Source organism: Camarhynchus parvulus, chromosome Z (genome assembly GCF_901933205.1).
Source record: "Camarhynchus parvulus chromosome Z, STF_HiC, whole genome shotgun sequence".
Taxonomy (NCBI): Eukaryota; Metazoa; Chordata; class Aves; order Passeriformes; family Thraupidae; genus Camarhynchus; species Camarhynchus parvulus.
Genome location: NC_044601.1, coordinates 69,107,352 through 69,127,078, shown reverse-complemented (window position 1 = coordinate 69,127,078; position 19,727 = coordinate 69,107,352). Strand labels below are relative to the sequence as shown.

At 39.3% G+C, this 19,727-nt stretch overlaps 1 protein-coding gene across 3 annotated transcripts in view; it reads left to right on the top strand.

The window, feature by feature from the left end:
• The window catches only part of DYM (dymeclin), a 209,696-nt gene that overhangs the window by 18,999 nt on the left and 170,970 nt on the right, over window positions 1-19,727 (top strand). For all 3 annotated transcript variants that reach the window (XM_030969399.1, XM_030969398.1, XM_030969400.1), the window contains exons 3-6: window positions 3,120-3,172; window positions 3,846-3,939; window positions 5,215-5,351; window positions 11,719-11,791. In XM_030969399.1, coding sequence (XP_030825259.1) covers window positions 3,120-3,172; window positions 3,846-3,939; window positions 5,215-5,351; window positions 11,719-11,791 — 357 coding nt within the window. The remainder of the gene's footprint in view (window positions 1-3,119; window positions 3,173-3,845; window positions 3,940-5,214; window positions 5,352-11,718; window positions 11,792-19,727) is intronic.

Here is a 19,727-nt window from a genome sequence, read left to right as displayed (position 1 = left end):
AGTACTAATTAGCAGAGTTCTCTGTGGCAGATGTTTCAGTGTTGAGTTTCCATTTTTACATTCATTCATTAACCAGATGTTATTTCCACAGGGACTGTAGAGAAAAATTGGTACCACAGTTGGTTGTACTGTTTCATTTGTGCCACCTTGTGAATCTTGGCTCTGGCATCTTCTGTCCAAATCTTAATGTAATTTACCTTCTGTCTCTTCACTGCACAAGAAAATACCCAGACAGCTTTTTTCCATGTCTCTCGCTTCTCTTTCCTGCCCAAAAAAAGGAAAGAAAGTCACTGCTGAGTTTGGCCCATGGTACTTAGGAATGAGCTGCTATTTTTTGTACCTGTCCATGATATTGTCTACATGAGTCCATCCCTGGGGAGGCATTTCAGTGGTGTCTGTCTGTTGGGGTGGTATTTCTGCTGTAATTCCCCCTCACTAGGTGTTTTGTTTGAGTGAACTGAAATTTTACAGTAGTTGTTGCCTCATCTTGAGTGTGGCAAAATTCACTTTTGTGTTCTTGTTGTATGAATAAGAGGCAGTGGGCTGTAGTTAATTTTTAAGCGTTAAACTTCATTTTAGTATGAAAAAGAATTACTGGAGTGTTAAAAGCTTTGCTGAAGATCTGAAAGCCTTGCTTGCTTTGCCACTGGTTTTGATCCTGGCAACTTGTGGAAACTAAACAACTCCGTGGAATTTTTTTGAGGACTTTGTGTGGGTTTTAATAACTCAAAAGAGAAGGAAAAAAAATCTGTAAGAATGCTGTACTTTGAAACCTAACCTTAGAAATTAGGGAGAAAATGAACCATAATTCAAATGCTGAATGTCTGCATTTAGGGTTTAAATCCTGGAGCAATTACCGCTCTGACTGTGTCCTCAGGACCTTTGGATAGTGGGAGGAGTCATGTTGTGTTACATTATGATTTTTCAGTACCTAAAACTGTCTACTGAGTTGTTGTCCATTGTAATATTCACCCTCCCTGCCTGTCAGGTCTTGGCAAGGAATAAATCCTGATGACAAGCAGCCAGCTGGGCAAATTTAGAAGTTTTTGTTGTTTTAAAAAAATGTAAGGTCACATAGACCTAGAAAACTGTGTTGTCCGTAGTTGCTGGTGATGTGCTGGTGGTTCTTGCTCAATACCATTTGTTTTTAATTACTCTGCATGTTTGTAGTGCTAGAACAAGAGACCACCTTTGAGACCAAGCCTAATGTTTTTAAAGTATATATCAAAGTGTAAGTTTGTTCTTTCTGAATCTTGTGTTTCAAAGCAGTTTGTAAGAGAAGAATGAATGCTGGTAATTGATATCAGGACAAACCAATCTGCATAATCTAAAGTTGTCTTAGGATATTTAGCTGTAGGTGAAGAGCTGTCTCAGCTGTCAGCTCAGTGCACAGTAATTTAGTCTGATATACAATAAAATTTGCAGGCATCTTAAAACTTAATTTGATGTCTCTGTCTTACATAGTTTCCTGTTGAAGGGTTTTGAAATAATTTTTTTGACTGCTGTGTTTACAGTATCTTCTAGTCCTCATGAGTTGGGGAACAGCTCAAACTCCACAGCTTCCAAGAGCATGGCTCCACAGGGTTTTCAGCACTGGAGCTTGTTAAGCAGCTTCCCACACAGCACCGCTGATAATCTCAGGTTGATGCAACAGTGTGCTGTAAACTGAATTACCATGCAAATTTAAAAAGGATTGTGTTATGATTGCAGGCTTGAACTAAATTTTTTGACCATCCTTTAATTTTTTGAACTTCAGAAGTCCCTGAAGGTCAGGCTATATGTTCAGTCTGTATAGACGCTCTACCATCTCTTCAAAACACTGAGCAGTAGATATGATATGTTCATATGTTCATGATATGAGCAGTTCATGATATGAGAAGAGGTGATCTTTTAAACTGGAAGAGGGTGGATCAGACAAGATAGAAGGAAAAAATTGTAATGATGAGAGTGGTGGAACAGGGTGCCCTTTAGTTATTAATATTCATATTGCTCAGTGTGGCATTGAACACAGCGTCTGATGATTTGTCTTGTTTTCCCATCTGTTAAGGATGTTTTTGAAGATCAGTTGCCCTGCACTGGTAGGTCAGAAGTATGTGTTTGACGCAGCTAGTGTGGTTTCAGTGGTTGCTGTCAGGTTTTGCTTTAGTGCTTTATTGTTCTTTTCAGATAATGTTTTTCTGAGGCATATCACGAGGCAATTAATGAAGTTAGGAACAATTTGCTGCATCTGATGTGATTGTTGCACTAGTATAATAACATTGGTTAAAAGGAAAGAGCTGGTTAGCTTGAGGTTAAATGTCAGATGGAGGTTTCTTTTATTCACGTTTTTAAAAGTGTGTCATTTCATGTGAAATTTCTTGTAAAAAAGTTCAAGTTCTTTCTGTAGGCTGCTGTTTTGTTTGTATTTTTGGTAACACCAAACTGAGCATGGCAGCGCTGAAGCTGCAAAACTAGCAGTAATAAAATGCTCATGGAATCACAGAATCGTTTAGGTTGGAAAAGACCACAAAGACTGCGGAGTCCAACCATTCCCCAGCACTGTCGAGGCCACCACTGACCCCTGTCCCCAGGTGCCACAACTGCACAGCTTTTAAATCCCTCCAGAGACAGGGATTCCACCACTGCCCTGGGCTGCTGTGCCAGGGCTGGACAGCCCTTTCCATGGAGGGATTTCCCCCGATATCCAACCTAAAACTCCCTTCACACAGCTTGAGGCTATTTTCTCTCATTCTGTTCCTTGTTCCCTGGGAGAAAACACTGACATAATTTTACTCTGACAGACATTTCACTTTTGAATATTAGTTTCCTTTTTTATAGTTGCTGTGCTTCAAAAGAATATTGCATTGCCTGATGTTAGGATGACAGAGCATTGGAATGAGTTACTCAGAGAGCTTGTGGGGATACTCAAAAGCCACCTGGACACAGTCAGGGGCTGCTGGCTCTAGGAGATCCTGCTTGAGCAGGGAGGTTGGACAAACTGACCTCAACTAGCTAATGGATGGCTAAAATTAAGTGCTTAATAGAAAGATTTTATTACTGTTTTGTAATGAATTTTCACTTCAAGTACAGGAACCCAATTGCTTGTGTAACCAGTTTTGTTTTCTTTTCCTCTCACCTAGTGCTGATTTAAAGCTCTTGGAAGAAGCCACAATCTCAGTCTGCAAGTCTTTAGGTGAGATGTTGTGCCATCTTTTTTCCATGTACTTTACCAGAAAAATTGGGAGAGATCATTCCTATTCTAATCCCACATTGATGCCTTTATCATTCTATTTGTATGTATTGCCCTACTAAAATTAAAGCAGTGTAAAGAGTGTGTTTATGTATACCCCAAACCTTTACCTCCATTGATAACTCTTTTACAGAACTTGGTATGACTGCAAGGTTTAAAACAAATATTTCCATCTCTACTATGTCTTTTTCCCTTTGCCCTTTAAGATGATCAGTAAGGGGAAGGAATTAGAGGATGAGAGGAAGAGGTGATATAAATGTGATCAGTGGTGTTGCGAGAAGGTGAAAGGTAGTTGTGAAGACCTGCCCAGTTTTCTGATGGGAGGCTGTTGTACTACAGACAAATATGGGAAAGAAACAGTATGAGTATGAGTATCCCATGCTTGAGATATTTTAAATCTAGGATTAATGGTATTTAGAGAACAATTTTGGACTAGTAAACCATGTACCAGAGAATCTAGAAAGAAGAATGCCTGTACAGAAAACCAAGACATACTGTGCTTTATTTAGAAACATTTGAGACATTGAAATTTGATTTTTTTTTCTAAATGTTATTTGAACTAGGTAGTGTCAGTTTATTCATACTTTGTGATTGTATCTTTTTTTGCCTCATCTAGTTGAGAAGAATCCTCGAACAGGAAACCTTGGATCATTGATTAAAGTCTTTCTTTCTAGAACCAAAGAGTTAAAAATTTCAGCAGAATGTCAGAAGTAAGTTCTCAGAAAAAAGCTGTGTGTGCCATTTAATTTTTAGGTGTTCCTTTTGTTGCTAGCTCTTGAATTTTTCTATACTGCTAATTAACATGCTTACAGACCAAACCTTAGAATTCTCTTAAACTGCTGTTTGAAACAGAACAAGTGTCTAGTACTTCTCTAAACACAGAAATTAAGTGTAATAGGTAGGTAGATTACTGGGCAAAAGTACATATTTGTATGTTAGATGAACACATTTTTATATAAATGGTGCAAGGTATGGGTACTACTGCCTTAGAAATCTTTAAAAGTTATCTGAACTTTTAGGCTGAACTTAATGTATGAGCCAGTATTTTATCTTGGAAATATTTTAAATATCTATGTCTATGAAGATGTAAATATGTATCAAAATACTGCTTTCATGTTATGTCATGCAGCTGCTGTTGGTTTTGTTTGCCCCTTTCAGCAGTAGGAGAGAGCTCCCAATAGGTTACTTGTGCAGCACTGTGGGTTTTTTTTTTGCGGGACACTTTCTGTAGTTGTTCTCTCCCACCCACAGATAAGTGTCCCATTTTCATCAGATCTGGGGCTGGAATTACTCCTTGCTCCCATGACTGCCATCAAGTTTTTTGCTTGCATCTAAAGTAAGAAGTTACTTGTGCCCAGATAGCTGTTACTGTTTTAATCCTAAAATACCTTGAAAGTACAGCTTTCGGCAATAATTGACTCTGTGCTGCTGCATGGGATCCCCAGCAGGGCTTACTGGGACTCAAAAAAATCTTATGCAGCTGTATTTCCCTTTCATTCAGAAAGGTTGGAAAATATATGTGTGTATTGCATAAGAAAATTGTGCTGTATGGTGCTTATGAAGTCCATAAATGCCTGCTGTTACCTGAAAGCTGTTCACCTGGGAAAAGGGCTAAGGTTCAGGGAGCCAGGAAGCTTCCAGGTCTGAACCTGCTGGAAGTTTTAAAATGTCTGTGTGCCTAGAGTCCGTAGTGTCTAGAGGCCGCTAGAAGTTTGCTGAACTGTTTGGTGAGTTTCTCAAAGAGTTCTGTCTACTGTGGTGTTTTTAATGACACAAAATGTAGTTAGGGATAAAGTTGTATTTTCTAAACTACTTTTGAATACATTCCCATTGTATTTTCTCTAACATCAACTGCAGACTCCCTGCTTAAACACTTTTCCTTGCTTCAACTGTAGAACTTTGTCTACTCTGACATTTATTTTCTTGTGGCTTTTGATGCATGTTTGCTGGTGGAGTGTTACTGATTCTTGTTTGTTCTTTTCTAGCCACCTCTTTATCTGGCAGGCTCACAATGCACTGTTCATTATTTGCTGTTTGCTGAAAGTATTCATCAGTCGAATGTCAGAAGAGGAGCTGCAACTTCATTTTACTTATGAAGAGAAAGCAGGACCAAGCTCATATGGTGTGTACACACAAGTGCAAGTGAAACATCCCATGAGAAACTTAAATGTCCTGATGTTTGTAAATGTGGCACACAGGGACATGGTTTGGTGCTGGACTAGTGAGTTACATTAATAGTTGTACTTGATCTTAAGGGTCTTTTCCCTCAGGTGTTTTAGGTCTAAATACTTCTATGATTCTATGTTTTTTAGACTCAGAATCCCAAACTTTGCATTAAAAACAGAAATTAAGTGCTAGAGAGTTCGATTTAGCTTAATCTGACTTTTTTTGAATGTTGTTGAGATGTGGTGCTGTAGATCAGCCTGAGCTTTAGTGATTTTCATACAGTTTGAAAGGTGATAATGGTCCTCTTCAGAGGAATTGAGGTGAAGGTGGCCATGTATGAACATTGAAACATTGATATTGCAATTTAGTGCATCTTTTCACATCTTTTTTATAAACCAACAGCAGGCACAGAGTGGAATTAATGCTATTTTTAGGGATCTAGTGAAAGAAAGTAACAGTCCTTTGGTTGGAATTGACCCCTTGAGAAAGCAACTGCTAAAATTTAATTTGGGGGCAATAGTTTATACAAGAGTACAGAATTTAGGCAGAATTACTAAAATGGGCTCATGTCCCAGAAGTGAAGTATGTATTATGCAAGATGGAAGATGGCAGGAGAGATGCTCAAGGAAGAAGCTGTTATCTTTGCATAAGAATAATACAAATGCATTCAAAATCAATTGCACTGTCTGCCACAAATCTTGGTGTAGCCCTGTATCAAGATGCTCTCGTGGAGTGCATGATGGATAATGCTGCCACAGGAGCCTTGATTTCTTTTGCTTTGGGGTAAATCATGGAATCATTTTGGCTGGAAAAGCCCGCTAAGATCATCAAGTCAACCCAGCACTGCCAAGTCCAAGTCAAAGTACTGTTCAGTGTTTAATTGCATGTTGCATGAAGCCCAAAAAGTCTCAGAATGCTGGAGCAGTGTGAGTGGATGGTGTGAGAACAACCAAGAGTGTCTGACTCTGGATTTCCTGTGAGGAGGACACGTGTTGAGAACACCGAGTCACTGCTTGCTCATCCAGCAGTGAAAACTGTTTTTAAAATCTGTTTAACTCCTTGGCTCCTGACAGTGCTCTGGGGAAATCAGAACTGTGGTGCCAAAGGATTAAGTGCTACATGTTGAAATGGTTTAATGTATTTAAACTGTCATGAGTGATCTCCGGGAGGGAAGTCAGCTTGCTGATGCACTGGAAAAGAGTATCTGCTTGTGTATAAGCTATCCCTGCAGACTGCCTGTGGGTTTATTTCTGGATTAAAGAAATGGCTCACCTCTTGCTTCAGTGTACAGCATGCCACAGTGGGATGTGTGGAAAAGCTGAGACTTTTGTCAGCTGGAGCCCCTGTGATCTTTATTTCTTGCCCTGGGAGTTCCTTGCAGTGTGGTATGGAAAGTGATTCTTGTCGCCAGGGTAGACCCATGCTTATACATGTCTAGTAGCACTTGGCTGTAATTCACAGTGACATTTATTAGCAATAATTCTGTGCATATTGATGGCAAATGTACTTAGCAATTACCTCTGAGCAGATTGTTCATGGGATGTTGTTGATTAGGAAAGTAATTGTGTGTGGTCTGCTGGTGAGGCAGGAAATGAACTGCTCCTTGGCTCGTCTTTGGGTTTCCAATTGGAGATGGTTCCTGTGAACTTCCTCAGGGTGTTGAGGTTCATAACATGCTGAGGCTACATAGCCATTGGGTTTGAGTCCTAAAAATCTTACTTTTAAATATCTCCAGAAGGTGGTAATAAGGCTTACGCTCAGCTATAGGAAGATGGAAGTATCATGAAGGAATTGTAATAAACTGTAGTTGTGCTAGGGCCTGTTAAAAGTAAGTAGAAGAAAATGAAGTGGTTTGTTGTTTGTATTTTTATAATTAAGTGTAGCTTTCTTGAATTTTTGATGTCTACTTTTTGGAAAATATAATATTCCTGTTATTGTTATATATTTTTATTATAAAATTATTAATCTATTATAATAATATTATTATTCCTATATTGCTCCTAATTTTAGATAGATTTATTAGTACTTTTATGGAAATTTTTTACTATCTTTGGTGAAGAGGCTTTTTAAAAATTAAGTTCATAGTCATCCATACTATTTTTTCATTTACTAGGGCTTTGCATTATTTATAATTCTTCAATTGTGAGAATAAAACAAAGCCTTATGAACTGCTTGATGTAAATAAAATATCCAAATTAAAAGAAGTTTTAATCCCATGTCTGAATTTTGAAGTTTCTATATTTCCTCACTGCCTGGTCAGTAGTCATTGGAAAGAACAGTGCAATCACCCAACAGCACAAACAACCTCTCTACCCTGTGGTCCATTTTCATATGCTTTGTTCAGTCTCTTAGCCTTCTGAGAAAAGGTTATTGTTTCTTTCAGGATCATCTCACAAATCCTTTGGAAATCACTCTGTGGTGGTGTTTGTTTCTCTATGAGCATCATATTTTTATCCTTCTGACTGGACAATATCTTCTGGTGCCATGCTCTCTGATATAAATGCAGCACCTGGGAGCTCATAGCACATAACTGCAGTGTCAGCATGTCAGGATGCTCACACTGCAATCAGCACCTGCTCTGGGATATTTGGTGTGTCAGGGAGAAGTGTATAATTATAATCTGTGAGAGTCCTATGTATGGAAAACATCCCTGTCACTGACTGCTCAGCAATATAGACTATATATGACATAGTCAGGATTGTTCAGGTAGCAAGTTTCATATTTGCCTTATCTCAGATTTTGCAGTTCATATGCTTTCACTTTTTCTGAATGTCCAGTTCATACTTTTTCCTGCTGCACTGTGCTTGAGGCTCAGAAGAAAGCTGTGCAACCTTGCTTTGTGTCATAAAATGGGATTTTTTTGAAGCCTGAGTCCATGGGTGTACTTTAGCCTAACAAATAAATTGCCCTGAGTTGAGTTGCTGCTAATAGTGCTGTTATTGATTTGCTTCAAAAGAAGGCCTACCATTAATAGAAACGTGTTCTTTTTAGGAGTTTCAGATGCTGCAGCCTTTGCCTCTTCATCCATGACTGGAATTTGCTTATAATTTTGGACAATATTTCAGAATTTTGATTGCAGGAAAATCCACAGAGAGACTAAACCCATATACTTTAAGATTCAGCTGAAAATGTCCTGATATCAATAAATCCCAAACTGGAGTCGGCATCTGCTCAGCTGGAGTTGGAGTTAGTCTCACTAACACAAATCATTCATCTTTCCAATGTCTGTATTCTGTAACTTCTGCAATCTTTAACTAATGTGACTCAAAGGTGCAAGAGAGCACATGCTGAGTATTGTAGTGTAAATCAGACTATTGATTCATTTAACCTGTTCCCTGAGCTGTAGTAGGAAGCTTTATTCATTATCTATAGAGGAATTTTTAAACACAAGGCTACTGAGGGCTGTTTGTGACATATTAAAGCAAGTATGAGGACATACAGAAGGGAATAAATAAAAAGACATTTACTGCAAGCCTTAAATGATTTCATGCATGTTCAGCTATCACATAAAGGAAATGAGGGAAGGCAATCAGTTTATGTACTCATTATTATCAAGCAGAAGTTGTAAGTTTTTAAGAGTAATTAGAGCTGAAGACCAAATCACAAAACCTGTGGAACTTTTAAGTCTGTTTTGCAAGGAATTATTTATTTTATTACTTGTGTCCAGGTTCTGTGTGAGCAACAGGGCAGAAAAACAAGTAGCATTTAAGATGAGGATATACCTTGTTATGCCTCAATATCTTACTGATCAGATAAGATATTCAGGCATCCACTAGATCAGGTCTTCTCAATGTAGTAGTTAGGTTCTTGAGAAGATGGAGCTGAACTGGTTTTAGAACTGGGGCCTCCTGGCATCTCTGCTTTCATGTTCATAAGCCATTTGACCTGTGTAGTGTGTGCTAATCCAGTGTCTGTAATGTGGGTAACTGAAAAACTAAAAACAAATGAAAAAAATTGCATTATAAAAAAATGTTAACAATGTGTGTGTGTATATATATATATATATATATATGTATATATATGTATGTATATATGTATACATATATACATATATATGCATATATAAAATATATATATTTACCAAATCCAAAACAAACAACCCCCCCCAAAAAGTCGGAATCCATAAAATTTCTTGCAAAATGAAATAATCCATGTTTGAGGACTTAAATATAGCTGATGAAAAAAATGGTGCTTCAGCATGACTGGACATTTTAAAACCTGTGTAATTGCTGTAATTTCTGCAGTGCAGTTTGGAAGATACACCTATGATTCCTCTCCCTCCTCTAATTTTATCTGGACAGGTTCACCCTGTACTTACTTTCCCCAAGGCTTTAGAGGTCTTTGATCCAAGTATGTGATCTATTAATGTGAATGAGTCTTGTGTGTATTGTCTTTATCCTGCTATTGAAAGAGGCATTGTTTATGAAAACACAGAGTGTTCTGTGTTTATAGCTCTCTCTCACGTTATAGATTTGGCTTGCATCCTCCTCATTGTCTTGGCAAGATGAAAATTAAACAAGAATGCGTGTGCCCCAATTGGGAAAAGGATACATTAATTACTGTAGCTGAATGACATTGATTACAGCAATTAAGTTGTTGTTTTGTTTTTTTTTTAAATAACATCTTTCATTCTATGTGACTGTGTTAACCCAGTGTTTTCTTCTTTTATTTTGAATATTGTCTTGAGAGAAAAGCCTTCTTTCATATTCAAATAACCTTATTCTCTGTTCATATAAGTTGTGCATACAGTGTGGTGGAAAAATTTATGTTTTAAAAATGCTTTCACTTTACATTTTTAACCTTTTCACTTTTTTCTGTTGGGAGAAAAATTAGGTACCTGTTGGGAACTAGTAGCAGTCTTGCTTTATAAGCATTTTCTAGGTTCAGAAAGCCTGAGGAAAATGTCACATTCAAGTTACTTCAGAATATATTATCTGTGCTCCGTTATTGGCTGTGGTTTCTGTCCAAGGTTAAATATTCTGAGCAGTTCTTGGTTTTACTAACAGGAGCTGCATTGTGTTACTCATGGGGGATTCTATATAAAGGAAACCACGTTTCCGTGATAAAAAACTGATTTCCTTTAGAATGTGCAGTTCACTAGGTGACAATTTTTAATGTGTTTTTAATAAACTGATTGTGGAAAGAAATAATTTTGCTTTATAGTGAATATTCCCCCTGGTGTGCTTCTTAAAATTGAGTTCTGTATTCAAGAACAAACTTGAGTTAAGCAGAGTAACACCTCTGTAACCCGGCTATAAAGCTGTGTTTATGGCAGAACTTATTTATTTGAAAATACAAAATAAACAGGCATTTGGGTAATTATTGTGCTGCAATGCTGTAATGCAGGGGATCAGCTATGCCACTCTTAAGCCATTCAGTGCTATAAAACCCTCCATTTCTTTCTGATGTTTTAGGTTTCTCATAATTTTATTTTTGAAAGCAGAAAAATCCTGATGAGCCAAGAGATTTATCTTCTGGGGTTTTTAGTACTATATGATAACTTCAAGTGGTTTAATAAGTTTTTTCTTTAATGAATCTTGAAAGTCTTTTGTTACAGTTGCTTTTAAAAATTACTCATGTAAAATATGAACAGTTTTATTTCTTAGACTAGTTGCAAGTTTTTAAATAATTCTGCATCACTGCATGCATTTTATCACATTGTATATGACTAGAGAGTGATTTCTGTTTCCTTAAAATGCACAACTTGTGATTGCAATGTGTAAAACTTCCTCAATGGATAAATATGCATCCATGAAAACATTGTATCTATATTAGTCTGGAGCAGTGGTGACTTGCTCAGGAGCTCCATTCTTTTGACATTCTTTTATGATATTGCTCAGTGAATCATAGACAAATGACACTGTCTCTGATTATTCTTCTCTTGGATTTAAAAAACAGAGTGGGAAAATACGTGAAGTGCAGGAGATTTTGGAAGGACATTTAACTGTGGACCAGTGAGAAGTCACCAGTGATTAGTTCAGCTGTTAGTAATAACACTGTTTAATATGATCTTCTGTAAGTAGTAAAGGAAGGCTAGTTGTGCTAAATATTAGCACATTCCTACAATACCAACACCTCATTTAATTTATGCATTTGTTATTAGTTACTTTTTTATGTAAAAAAGAGAAGGTGTCACCATTTTCTCTGTTAATAATCTCAAGTGCTTTCTATTTCAGGAAAAAATCCTATGTCCTTTAACAGCTAGAACTTCTAGTGGTTGTTCCTTAATTAAGATATTGATCATCTGCATTTGTGTGTTTGAATCTTTGTTTTGTTTTGGTATTTGAAAAATCCAGAAATCCTTTGCTGTGTTTCTTTTTTAGGAGCAGAGTGTGAAGACCTTATAGAAGAGTTGCTGTGTTGCCTCATCCAGCTCATTGTTGAAATTCCCCTCTTGTAAGTAGGCTTTTTTTTTTTAACTTAGTCTTCTGTTATAAACTGAGCATTTGAGAGACTATGAAATTGTAGTAATGGGTTTATACTGTTTAAATAGTTGTATTTGAATGTTCCATGTGATGGAGCAGTACAGATAATGATAAGCTGCTGCCAGTGCCAGCCCTGAGTATTCTGTTGGAAGAAGTACATGATGAACATCTCACACCCAGTTCAAACCATCAACAGAAGTTATTCCATTTGTTTCAGGTACCCCTGTCAGTACACAGACAGTAACTGGTGGAAATGGTTGTGCTCATGGTACAGGGGAAGGTACAGTGGAGGTGTCACTTCAGCTCTGGGGTATGCAGTAAGGTGAAAACTAAAGTTCTTCTGCAGTTCTGTGGGGGTTTAAATTGAAAATAAATCATACTGTGCTATTTAATACTGATTTCTAAAATTCCAGTGAATTGATGTCTGAAGAAGGGACAAGAGAAATTAATAAGTGGAATGTTTCTGTAGATCTCCAGATTTGTTTACATGGCTTTTTTTTCATGCATCTGTTGGATTTGAGAAATGTTGATTCCACGTCTTGTTGGGAAATGTATCATAAAACATACTTTAGTGTTTTATGTAGGAAAGCATGCTTTGTTCTTTGGGAAAAAAAAGTGTTCTTTCACTTTTGTGGAAGTGTTCTGATGAGTTTTGACTATTTTCCCCATGATAAACTTTACTAAAGGTGGAGTGAGCAGTGTCTTTAGTGTTAAATTGCATTGTAGTCTGTGTCTAAAATATAGCGCCCCAGCTGAAGCATGGCAGCTTTGGAGGAGTTTCAGATTGTCTGTTACAGTGTAGTATAGAGCTCTGCTACCTCGTGGCTGGGATTGTTCTTTTGGTTGGAAAACTGACAAAGATGCAATGTTTTTTGAAACATTACTGTCATTAAATGCAGCTCTGTCAACGTTAACGTGAGGGATTTGTGTAGGTAGAGTGTAATGAATTAGTGGTGTGATTCAAAGTGTCATTCCACAGAGCTTGTCAGGACTTCCTGGAGCACATACACACTTTGTTTGGGGCAGATTAGAGGAAGTACAAAGGGCTGAGAGGACTGTGATATACGGGCAAGTTCATAAATCCTTCAGAGTTTTATTTTTCTTTCTTGGAAGTACCTGTATGTAGTCCAGTATCCTTCATAATGCCTTTCCAGCAGGAGAAAATATGCCAGCTTGATAGTTCCTCACCCACTTGCACAACCGAACATCTCAGCAGCTCTGTTCCTGTGTGAATCTGGTTGCTGCAAGTGGAAGCAGCTGCTGGAAGCACTTAGATTACTATAAAATCTAATGCTAAAATGGCTTGTTTAAAAAGAAGATTATAAAGTGTGTCCATAATTTAATATTCAGCTATATCAAAAACTTATATTTCATATGAGATAGATGTGGAAGATTTTTGTTTTGTGGTTAGTTGGGTTTTTTTGGTGAAATAAGTTTTTTTAGCTAAACTTCTGAAACAGCATGTTGCTCATTGGTATTGTATGCTAACACTTACAAAAAAAATATGTATTACTGTCTTGTTTATCACTAGAATATGTTTAATGGTGTGATAATGCTTTAACTAAGAATTTTGTTCCCATACGTCGGAAGGGAAATAGGTAGGGGAAAGGACATACTGGAGAACTTGTGTTCTCTAATACACAGTCCAACTATGTTCTTCAAAAAGGTGTTATGAGGTATTACTTTATTATTAATTTTGTTCAAGAGGGTGATCAGGATTGTTTTCATAATGAGTGTACTTCTTGCTTCCCTCTCTCTCCCTGATCAGTTATCACTAGAGATTCTTTCCCTGTTCTGCTTCAAGGGACTAGTCCATTTTTGTCTTTGGCTGGAATGAATCAAGAGAGCTGCAAGCCTAGTATGTGAATTTGGGGAAGGAATAGATTAAGTGGAATACATGAAGTATTCAAACTTGTAATGATCTCTGTGTCAGAACTTAGGATCACCTCAGAGAGAACAGACAGTTTTGGCAGCTTGCAATGGCACTGTAACAGAATGCCTGTCTGTAAAGATGCTATCAAAGATGAATTTTTTTTGGTGACAGACCATTAAAATCTCCATGCTGAGCTGGTCTTCAAAGTATCTTTCAGAACAGCAAAGATTTTCTTAAGAGCATTCAATAGTCTTAACAGAGGATTTTGACAATTAGTGTGTCCCTTGGGTTCTGCAGATGCCGTTTGGTGAAGAGGTGGGTACAGCTGGCAGCTGCTGTCTGAATATATTGCTTGCCTGCACCCCAGTTAAAGCTTGTATTTTTCACCTTCACTGAAACTGTAAAATTATTTTTAAAGCATGGAAAGCCATTTCCATGTTCAGAATGCAGGAACAGAGGTGCAGGAACCTGTGCAGCTGTTTTGCGCTCCTTCCTTTTGAACTTGTTCTGAATGTCGCTTGAGGTGCTTGGGATACCTGTGTGTGGTATTTTGCAGGCAGATACATAGTTGTTCCAGACTGGTTGGAGAGCAGCCCTGAGGAGAAGGATTTTGGTATATCCTGGTTGTACCCCAGAAGTTGTGGGAGGCTGGACATGCCCCAGCCATATGCACTAGGACCCAGAAACTTCCTGTGCCCTGAGCTGAGCCCCAGCGTGGGCAGCAGGGCAGGGGGATCCTGCCCCTGTGCCCCTGGGCTCAGGTGAGAGCCCACCTGCAGAGCTGCCCCAGCCCTGGCTCCAACAGCACAAGGAGCTGGAGCTGCTGCAGCCAGTGCAGAGGAGGCCACGGAGATGCTGCCAGGGCTGGAGCCCCTCTGCTCTGGAGCCAGCCTGGCACAGCTGGGGCTGCTCAGCTGCACAAGAGAAGGCTCCAGGGACACCTCAGAGCCCCTGCCAGGGCCTCCAGGGGCCTCCAGGAGAGCTGCACAGCCACTGGGGACAAGGCATGCAGGGACAGCAGCCAGGCAATGGCTTCCCAGGGCCAGAGGGCAGGGACAGATTTTGGGCTATTGGGAATTAGGAATTGCTGGCTGGCAGGGTGGGCAGGCCCTGGCCCAGGGTGCCCAGAGCAGCTGTGGCTGCCCCTGGATCCCTGGGAGTGTCCCAGGCCAGGATGGATGGGGCTTGGAGCCACCTGGGACAGTGGAAGATGTCCCTGCCCATGGCAGGGATTGCGGCTGGATGGGCTTTAAGGTTCCTTCCAACCCAAACCATTCTGGGATTCTAAATGTAAGAAGTTTGGGCTTGGCAGGGATGCTGAATTCATGAAGGCTTCAGTCTTTTCTGGGGTATGGGCAGATGTCACTCACCTCTGAGCTTGCTCTCGTTATCAGCCTTGGCAGAATAAGCTCATTTATGTGTACAAAACAACCTACAGCATACTTGGAAATGGCAGGTGGACTGTATTTCTCAAAATTACTAAGTAAGTGTGGCGTGTGGAAGAAGATACATGTCAGATCTCTGTCCCTTATTATGAAGCCAAACATTTTTTTTTTTTTTTTTTTTTTGGTTAGGAAAGGCTCCAGAGCCTTTCTGGGAGGCAGAACATTTTTGGAAGTGTCTCAGTTTTTTTACAGGGAATTTAAGAAAATCTTTTTCAACGCTAATTTGTATTGCAAAAGGCAAATGTGCTTCAAGGCAGAAATAGGTTGCAGTAGGGACTCTGGGACTCTTCAACATTGTGTTGCTGTGTCTGAGAGTTATTAAAAATATCTTGAATTACCTGTCTGAAAAACAGGCTGTGCTGCATTGTACAAAATGCCAGGGATAAAGGTTTCAGTTTTAATTTTATAGGAAATACAGTTTTCATCAATTAGACTTGTGCAGTCCCTTATAACCCTTGTGTTACCATATGTTGATGTTTGATTTATGGTTCCCTTGGGTGTGCTATGGATACTCTGCTTTTTCTTTGGTTTTGCTAATGTTAGCACTCAAGAGTGTACGCTAATGATTCGAACTGCATAGTCGGCGAAAAGATACAATGTTAGTATTTAATTGTATGACTGCTATGTAGAAACTATTGCTAACATTTTGTTGCAGGATGGAGCTCCCAAAGCTTTAAATTATAAAGGCTTCTTTCAGCAGCTTGTTAAGAACTGGTATCCATAACTGAACATCTGGTTGTTATCAGTGCATTTTCACTTCATTGAAAACTATAAATGCATGTGGAGGAAAAATGAAATACTGTGATCTAGTTACATCACTCCTAAGTAGCACCCTGTGGTGCCAGTACAAGTTAGCTGATATTTCTATTACATTCCCTTATTTTCTCTAGTTATGGTTGTTTTAGGGTGCAGTCTTAGTTGTTTGGAAATGTTGACAATGTTGACAAAATTTAAATGTTGGCAAAATTTAAATGTTGACAAAGTTTTGACTCATTTAGGGATGCTCGCTGCATTTTATGGGAGCTAAAAAATCATATGTAGGAAGGAAAGGCAATATAATTGATTATAAAGCTCTACAAAGTAACTGCAGCGTAGGAAAAGTGCCATGTACGATGATTAGAAGTGTTTAGGCTTTCTTTTTTGCCAGTTGTGAGTAGCAAAGAGATTAAGAAATGTTTTCTGTTCTAGCTCAGTAGTGCCATATTTTAATTATTTTTCTTACTTTTAAAAGAATAGGTCAGAATAGTTCTTTATAAAAAGAGTCTGTTCAAGGAATTTTTATCAAGACTGTAGTAGCTCCATTATTTGGAAAACATGTGACTTTGGCATTTTTGGCAACTTTGTCTAATCATCAAAGGCAAACTTCCATCTGTTGAAACTAAGGTCGAAGATAACGAAAATATCCAAACTGAGAGAGATTTGTGTTTCTTTACTTTGAAGAGCCTCTAAGTTTAAGACTATTGTGCTCTGTTTAGGAGGGAGCTGATTCATATAAAGGGAGTTTCATTTGCTGCTGCACCTTGGGGTGGTAGGAGAACCTTTATCTGTATCACATATTCTTACTCTGTTCTAGTTTAGTTTTTATTTTAGACTTAGATTAGTATTTTTCTGTGACATGTTCTATCTGTTCACTTGGTGTGCTTTAATTTGTAACAAAATTCTTCACCTCAAAGCACAGTGTCAGAGGTCTGTACAGTTTTTTCATACATTATGCTGTGTATCATATTCCCAATAATCTGCACTCATATATGGTTTTCAGCCCTCTGCACAAAAGATGATGGGTGTTGAAAAACCTCTGTTTGCAGGTATTTGGGTCTCAACAGCAAAGACAGACTGTGGAGAAGGTTCACTTTCACTTAGGCTGCATCACTGATGTGATTCCTGTGGTCTGGCTCTGTGTAGAACTCTCTGATGGTCTAATGTAGTAGTTTGATCACCTGAGTAATCTCCTCTTCCCTGGAAGAGGAAGATGGAAGCTACACCTGGGAGTCTCTGAAGCTGACCATTTCTGAAGGAATTTGGGTCACTCTCTTGTGTTCTGTTGTTTGAAAAGTAACGTCTTTTAATTAGTTTTAGTGGATATTGGTAACAAGACATGGTGATATGAACAGCAAATGGAGAATAATACATCTTCTGTGCAATATTTAGAAGTCCAGAATTTCTTCTAGAATTTTTAGTCTGTAGAGGGAAGAAATAAATATCAATAAGTGACAATATACACAGTCACATAGTCTCAGATGGTTTAGGAACAGGTCTGTGAAAAAAGGCTCTCAAGTCATGTTAATCCTTTAGGCACTACCTTTAGAGTATTTCCATATTGTTGATGCTCCAGGGCTGGAGCCCCTCTGCTCTGGAGCCAGCCTGGCACAGCTGGGGCTGCTCAGCTGCACAAGAGAAGGCTCCAGGGACACCTCAGAGCCCCTGCCAGGGCCTCCAGGGGCTCCAGGAGAGCTGCACAGCCACTGGGGACAAGGCATGCAGGGACAGCAGCCAGGCAATGGCTTCCCGGGGCCAGAGGGCAGGGACAGATTTTGGGATCTTGGGAATTAGGAATTGCTGGCTGGGAGGGTGGGCAGGCCCTGGCCCAGGGTGCCCAGAGCAGCTGTGGCTGCCCCTGGATCCCTGGGAGTGCCCAAGGCCAGGCTGGACAGGGCTTGGAGCACCCTGGGACATGGAAGATGTCCCTGCCCATGGCAGGGGATGGAATGAGATGATTTTTAAGGTCCTTCCAACCCAAACCATTCCAGGATTTTTTGTTCTCTCACCCTATTCTTCTCCGAGTTGGGAATGCCCAGCGTGGGGGAGATGCAGTACGAAATGTCAGAGATTCTTTCTGCTTCCAGTCTGTGTTTGCTGAGTGCCCCCTTGGGACATCTCCCAAATGTTTGGAGTCAGCTGTAATGACTGTAGAACATTATCAGCTGCCACAGTACATATGTGCCATCAGTGAGTGTAAAATTAGGAGTGTTTCCAAGAGGAAAGATTATCTTCTCTTCGAGTTGTTGTACTTGTATCCTGAGACTGATAGCCAGATATTGTACTTGCTTTTCAGTTTTAAAAACTGATCCTATTCTCTGTGGTGACTCCTCTTTCACCTTTCTGGTGGGCCCTCAGGAAGCAGGGAAATGAAACCTGGTTCCTGTATGATTTGAGACTTTTTGTATGAATCAGCCCTTTTGGCAACTCTCCTAAATTAGAAAATGGGTTACCTTTTAACCTTTTAATACTCGGAGTAGACAGCTCTAGCTGGGTGAAAGTTCAGGAAAATATTTGAACAGGGAGGGGGCTTGGTCTAGGGGTGGGAGTTGAAATTTGGAGTTTGGTTTCTGACTGTTCAGGCTGTTTGCTCTGTAGGTGTGAAATAATTTATGAGCTCCCAGCCTCTGTGTGCTGATGTAGAAATAGCTGCATTTCACTGAGTAATTAAAGTGTTTACAACAGCATGTGCCTTCAGAGTGTTAATTGGAGTTCGTGGCTGAGATTTTCCTCTATGGTGCCTCTGTGCTTCACCTTGGTTCCTCTGTCACAGACCTCTCTCTCACAGGCAGGGAACAAAGCTGAATGATTGGGAGCATAGAAAGCACTTGTGAGCAGTGCTTGGCCTTGGAGAGAAGCCAGCAGCAGCAGGATGGTGACACATAGGTAGATTGTTGAAGTTCTTGGTAGGTGATGCTGATAGGAGGTCATCCACATGGTTTTGAATGGATAAAGCAGATGCCAGGATACTGGGGAGTTGTGGTTTTAACAGGACCATAGTTCTTGTTCTGTGTGGGGTGATTGCATCATTTGGGAACAATATTTGGGCTAAGGTTGGACAAGGCTTGGAGCGACCTGGTCTAGCAGAAGGTGTTCCTGTCTGTGTCAGGGGGTGGAACTGGATGAGATTTATGGTCCTTTCTGAAACAAACCAGCCTAGGATTTGATTATTCTAATTTACAAGTTTGTCACCAAAGTCAAAAAATAAAATAAATAAACTAAAATATATGTTCTTGGTGGAAGACCAGAAGAGAAGTGATACTCTCTCCAGTCCATATCGTGGAAGAATTAGTTACTGCACCAATTTCTTCTAAAGCAGTACTACTGTATGTTTAAATGCAGTGCTGCTTTAAAGCAGCTGTAGAGGTCCCAGAGGAACCCAGGATCTCTGTTACCTACCTGACAACAAGATTAAAATGGAATGTGGTCTGATTCAGTAGAATTTATTTCCTAGAGGTTGTGGACCTTCCATCCCTGGCAGTGTCCAAGGCTGGGTTAGACAGGGCTTGGAGCACCATGGGATAGTGGAAGGTGTCCCTGCCCATGGCAGGGAATAGGACTGGATGAGCTTCGAGGTGCCTCCCAAACCAAACCATTCTGTTATTCTAATTTTTGTCTTTTGCTTTAATAAGTTGTTATCTAATGATTACTGATTTGTTTATGATTATAAATCATACAACTCTGTAGTCGTTTAATTAAAAAATTTTAATTGAAATGATCTGGCATCATTTACTTTTGGAAGGAATCCATTGATGTATCAGTTTTTCATTGAAATGTAGACACCAAACACGTGTTAAATACACACATTTGTTATGCTAGTATTGGGGAATCTT